The sequence below is a fragment of the Eschscholzia californica genome, unplaced genomic scaffold (genome assembly GCF_041429995.1).
Source record: "Eschscholzia californica isolate CP2 unplaced genomic scaffold, dmEscCali1.0.p SCAF_2, whole genome shotgun sequence".
Lineage (NCBI taxonomy): Eukaryota > Viridiplantae > Streptophyta > Magnoliopsida > Ranunculales > Papaveraceae > Eschscholzia > Eschscholzia californica.
This window is the reverse complement of record NW_028238309.1, coordinates 59,312,335-59,318,334: the sequence shown is the minus strand read 5'-3', so window position 1 is coordinate 59,318,334 and position 6,000 is coordinate 59,312,335. Positions and strand designations below refer to the sequence as shown.

At 39.7% G+C, this 6,000-nt stretch overlaps 1 protein-coding gene across 1 annotated transcript; it reads right to left on the bottom strand.

Moving 5' to 3' along the window:
- Positions 1–285: 285 nt before the first annotated feature.
- LOC147559696 (Sec23/Sec24 protein transport family protein) lies at positions 286–5,764 on the bottom strand. The gene is made up of 6 exons (XM_086661597.1): positions 5,145–5,764; positions 4,048–4,543; positions 2,030–3,850; positions 1,136–1,252; positions 900–971; positions 286–734 (listed from the first exon to the last, which is right to left on the bottom strand). The coding sequence occupies exons 2-6, from the start codon at positions 4,504–4,506 to the stop codon at positions 597–599; spliced, it is 2,607 nt and encodes an 868-aa protein (XP_086517723.1). The 5' UTR covers positions 4,507–4,543; positions 5,145–5,764; the 3' UTR covers positions 286–596.
- Positions 5,765–6,000: the final 236 nt, after the last annotated feature.

The following is a 6,000-nucleotide window of genomic DNA, read 5'->3' as shown; positions in this document are numbered from 1 at the left end:
TGACTTCTAAGGTGGAAGACTATACCCCTTACTTCTAAGATGGAAGACTATACCCCTTGCCACCCAACAGAGGGTTGTTGTCACTGCTTATCTAATAATTGGTAACAATTTGAAGAGGGTTGTTGTCACTGCTTATCTAATAATTGGTAACAATTTGAAGACCATGCTCTTCGCCAAAGATCAATATGAGTCTCGTGGTTTTACAGATTAAGATTTAGGGTTCACACACAAAACCTACCAAGTCACCATTGCTCCTGGTTATAGTTAGTTACAAAGGATGTAAAATTGGATGATAAAGGGATAACATCTTATTGATCTTCTTTAATAGTATATTTCAAAATAAAAAAAAAAAAACACCAACAATGGTGAAATCCAGTATAATATAATCTTTTAACATGAAAAAAAAAAAAAGTCTTTCACTGCCTTGCTGCTGAGAGGTTAGCAGTTTCAGTTTCCATTCCAGAACAAGATACATTAGAACCCGGAAAGGATTTCCCGAAAAGCATTCTCTATGATGCAACTCCAAATTCCATCTCTCTCTCTATCTCTACTTCCAATAATATAGCCGCAAGAATACCCTTTTTTCCGATTCATTTTTAGCTTGGTTCAGGAGGAACCAGTTTCAAGCTACGCATCCACTCGCAGAAGCTTGGGTCATCGAAGTGAAGGAAACTGCTTTTTAGTTTTGCCCTCTGGTCCGCTGTCAAAGCTCTAAGCTGTGGGAATCTTGCCTCCTGCAAACATGAAGTTCATGTATATCACAATCTCCCAATAAAATAACAGTTCAGCCATTACCACATCAACCAAATCACAGAATCGATATCATATAGTTCTGGACGTAATTTGATCTCATGAATCTTCTGGGTTGGAGTAAAAAGGGAAGTGGTGTAACATAATACCTGCTCATAAGGAGGATCCTTGTGTGCTGGTATTAGACGAGAAACAAAATATCGAGCCTGAGAACTACCTTCCTGTAACACATCCAAACGTACAAGGGAAGTGTAAGGATATCTGGTCTTTTAAGGAAAAGCAAGAAAAAAATGATAATGTTCCCTTCGATGAGAAATAACAAAAGGGTAGGATTAACAAAGATTGATTCAAATTGTTGAAGAAAATGTAGAGGAAGATGACGAACTTTGAATGCGAGGATCCGAGGAGCAGGAAACCTAAACTCAGAGAGCTCTTCTGCTAAGGTTCTGCAAGCTGCTAAAGCTGCTGCACTTCTACCTTCCTGAGCTGCAAGTTCAGCACCCTGAATACCACCAACAGGTAAGCGATGTAAGAAACTTCGTTAAAAGAATTGAAGGACAGAGCATCGCATGGACATAATATAAAAGCCCACAAAACATGTAACATGCGTGTTTATTTTTCTTCTTTCCTAGTTTTCTTTCCAAACGAGATTCAAAGTTCACTATGATTGTCAAGAAACACCTAGGTGATTTTTAATAGCCTTGAGGATATGCCTTTCAATAAATTAATTCTGCAGCACGATGTGCACAAGTTTACCAACTGGGCATGTTTCTACGTCGTTCAAAAATCTTATGAGTTTCAGCTCGGGTTTGATCATATGAAGATAAATTCTCTTTTGTTTCTCTTCTTCAGGAATTCTCTGGACATCAAATTATTTCAGGCTCACTCTTTGGATATTTGGCCACTAGCTTGGTTGAAGACTATTCTGGCTTCAACTTCTAAAAATTCACAACCCAAAATTACGAAGCATGAACTCTACTTCCATGCATTACTTATTTAAGCAAGTCCAAATGTATAAGGAATATGTCTCCACTTGGTCTACTTAAACAGCAGTCTAGTACGTAAAAGGAACCAAACCCAATATTCGTCAAGCAACAGAACGGTTTCAGGCCCTCAACATTATCGGGTAAAGATAGTGATGCCAATGTCACTAATGCACGTTTTGAAAGAAACTGGCCATGAAACCGAAGTCCATTAGGAAAGCAGATTGATAGTCAAACATATTTGCTAAATAACTGGTCAACTGTAAAAAGGAACATATTAAATTCTGGATACATACCAACCATATGAAGATATCAGTGCCATGATCAAGAACAACTGCTGCATCAGACTGCATAGCAAGGTCATATGCAGGTAATTCCTCAAAAGTGCCCTCATCCCGATGCATAAGACAACGAGGTGCTACCATACGGAGAGACAAATCAAAAGATGCATTCAAAAACAAATTCCGCAAAACAGACCTCTCATCTTCATGACCAACAATACTTCCCAGAAGTGGACCTCGTCTAAGATGGAATAAGCTTTCTGGCAGTGAAGAAAGTTCCTTGGGAAACCGATAGAGCTTGGATTTGGGTGCCACTGATCCAAATTTCAGAGCCATATCTTTGACTCTTTCATCTAACAAACCTCTCATATCAACCGCATCAGAGGATGTTTTAGCTTGTAACAATGTCTTCTTGGCAATCAGAACTGCAGCCACTTCCTCTTGAACACTCTCAAGGTAAGCTGAGATACTATCAACAGTTGGCAATCTAACAGTAATCACTCTTGAAATGTCAGCTTGATAGATGTTTGAATATCTGACTATAAACTGGAAGAAGACATAATCGCTCTTGATGTCTCCGTTGGTTTCCATGGAAAGTGAGAAGCTCTGTGTTTCTTCAACACTTAGCATTTGGATACAGATTGAAGTATCATTTTTGAAGGTTTCATGGGTATCTAGATGAGCCTCTTCACCAGGGCCAATAATTTGTGTTATGGCGATATCATTAGAACAACGTATCTCCAACAACCCACGGGACCCTGCTGCTCGCATAGATGCTCTTTGCAAATTAACACCAAAGGCCTCACCAAAATCATCATTAAGAACCATAACACCTCCAGAGGCTTTTGCAAGCGGCTGTAAAACAGGAACCCTTGTAGGACATTGTCCTGCACATAGAATATCAACTACAGTATCATGCTGATGGGCCTGGTGACCAAGATCCGCCATCCACTTCATTGCTGTTTTCTCCATATAAGGATAGTTTGGGTGGCTGAAAGAATGAGGGACTGAGCCAGGCCCATAAGTGTTGGGTCCACCTGCACATATGATGATTCTGCAATTACCTCCCGATCTTTTAACTACTCCCCGAGTCATTTCTGCTGACGGGCCTTGAATTAAAGCTAGAGCGACTTCAACAGCAGTGCCCAGGCAGCGATCTCTCGAAGCTTCAGGTAATTTCAATTTGTATGGCCTCATGGATGAGAATATGGAGTGCGCAACAGGCAGTGAAGCATGAATAGATGACAAGTATATGCCCGTGCCATAAATCAGAGCTTTCAATGATTCCTGAGTAGGTGATTTGTCACCTGGAATTACATCGGCAGATGCCACAGATCCCTCAGAAAAATCATAAACTGACACTGTTCTCCCATATGAGATAATCCCAATTCGCGTAGTTTGAGGGAGGGAATCAACAAAAGCATGCAGAGAGCTCTGCAAATGCTGAAGGTGTTCTTCGTCTAAACATTCATCTATGAGAATAAAAATGGGTGCAGACATTCTGGAGTCTGAGACTGGAATATACCCAGGTCTTCTATTCCCAGTTTGGACATAATCAAAAAGTGGGGATGACAATTCTGGCCAGTTGCGAAGTTCTTCCTTGCTTGGAGCTATGTATTCACCGTCACTTCCATTCAGGTTCTTGCAAATCACACATTGCCATTGCCCCGAGCCGATCAAAATCTTGCAATACATATTTGCATAAGATCCGCAGTTCTGGCACCGGTGTGGCTCACGCTGTACTATTTGAGGGCCTGGAGAAACATCCCTCCCCGGAGAAACTAACGCCCCAAATCCCAAACTTGGGACATTTGCTTGTTTTTTCTGTTTCAATACCTGAAACAGAAAAAAGACTGAAGTAAGATATTGCAAGTCGGTGGAACAATTGAATAAACTGCAATATTCTTGAAACAAGCAACATGAATATACGAAAATAAGCATGTGAACTGAAAAATGCCTAAATGTGCGTGGCAGCATTGAACAATACAAAGTTGAGAAAAGAAAACCACAAAAAGGGTAAGATGATTGGATACCTTGTGAGCAGAAAATAGCACATATGGTGATTCCCCGACATGCATAGACTCCTCGATGTCATCAGAGGCTTGTCGCTGCAGCTCATGTGACCCGTTTGAATAATGAGGAGAAGAAGAAGTGGGCAAAGATGTACCCAAGGAAGAAGCAATTGGCTGAGGAGAAGCAGGAGAAGTCCGGAAAGGCACAGCTGCAGGTCGAAGAGGAGAGGAAAAAACAGGAGGACCAGGAGGAGTACTAAACTGAGGAGCTGAATTTCCATTATTCATTACAGTCGCTGGTGATAACGAACCAGGGGATGCCGTTGAGGTTGAAGGAAGCTGGTCCTGTGGTAAAAATCTCGGTGGAACAGGAGAGGAGAAAGCAAGTGGACTTGGTCTTCTCTCGGGGTTCGGCATTGGAGTGTTTGGTGGTGGAGGGGTAACCGTATACCCAGGAGGAGGAGGTGGTGGAGTAGCCATCAATATGAGAAACAAAACTACTTCAAAACTCAAGAACCTGTTAAAATAACAACGAAAAATTTGAATCAAAACTCAATTTGGATAAGGTGTAAGATCAAAACTCAATATATCCAATCTAAATAAACAATTTCAACACTCTACCACCAATCTCAAACAAGCAATGGGAAAAGGGCACCTACTCAATTTTGCTAATTAAACAAAAACAGACAGAAAGTTTATAGTAGCTAAAACCCCCCAAGATGAACAAAAAATCCAACTCCAACTTATAAAGGAAGGACTTTTATACTAATTTTCACCAAAATAGAGGTAAGAAACTAATCATGAAACAAAAAAGCTATGACATTTAACTTCCCCAAATTAAAATCTGAACAAAAACACAAACTAATTTTCACTAAATCAAGATCCATCCTTTTTCTCCAGAAAACAGGGGTTTAATCTAAATGGGTATTTTTCCCTTCACCCTAGATCCCACGGGCTTAAGATAGAATTCGATCTAAACCCAATTCAGAATTTAGGTATTAAGGTCGATTAAAGATAAACAAACCCAGATACTAATCTAGGGTTTTACAGGGTCCTGATCTGTGCCTAATTTGATTAAGAGAGGAATTGAAATAAAATTTAACTAGTAGATCGCTTACCTTGGGAAAGGAAATTAAATAAAACAGATACAAAATTTGAATTTCTTGATGAGTAATCCTCTTCTTCTTCTTCTTCTTGAGTCAGCTCTTTCTTCCCCTTCTTTGTAAGAGTGTTGTTCTTGATAAAGAAGGGAAAGAGAGCTGAAATTTGTCGGAAACCCTTTGTTTCTATTTTACTCCAAATTAGCTTCCATGTTTACCTCACTCTATAATCTAGATCGTCCATTTTGACTTATTGGGCTCTTTAAAGCGGGCTTTAGGTTGTTCTCATGTCCGACCCGTTTCAATTTCGCGTGTCGGACCCTATATGGAACAAAAAAACTAGACAGACTCGGGACATAAATCAATGCGGTTTGCCATGATTTTGCCGTGATTTTGATGATTCTGATTCATTTACGCGTGAATCACATCAAGTTACATATGATCTAAGTTCAGAGTCTATCGAATCTTCTTTGTTCTCTATCATTACTCCAGATAGAAATCGAGATTTAAGTTTGAGTGGTTCTGTCTAAAGGAATTTCAATGTTTGATTAGAGAGAGAGAGAGATAGAGCTCTATTCGATTTGCACGATAGAGTATATGTCTCTTTTTACTCTTCGAGAGATGCCAACATATCTCTCTGTCACCAATGAACAAACCCGTTTTATGTAATTTTGTTACCTATGATTTTTAACGTCTTTGCCAACTACAATTTGCATTGAGGATGGAATTTTCCGATTAACTCACCCTTATTGGGTCACTACCGATGTCCTGAGCATAGGTGTGGTCAACAGAATTCAATGGTGACAATTAGACAGGAGGTTTGTTTAGTGACTTTAATTAGATGTATCTAACTAATGGTAGGTTGATTGTATCA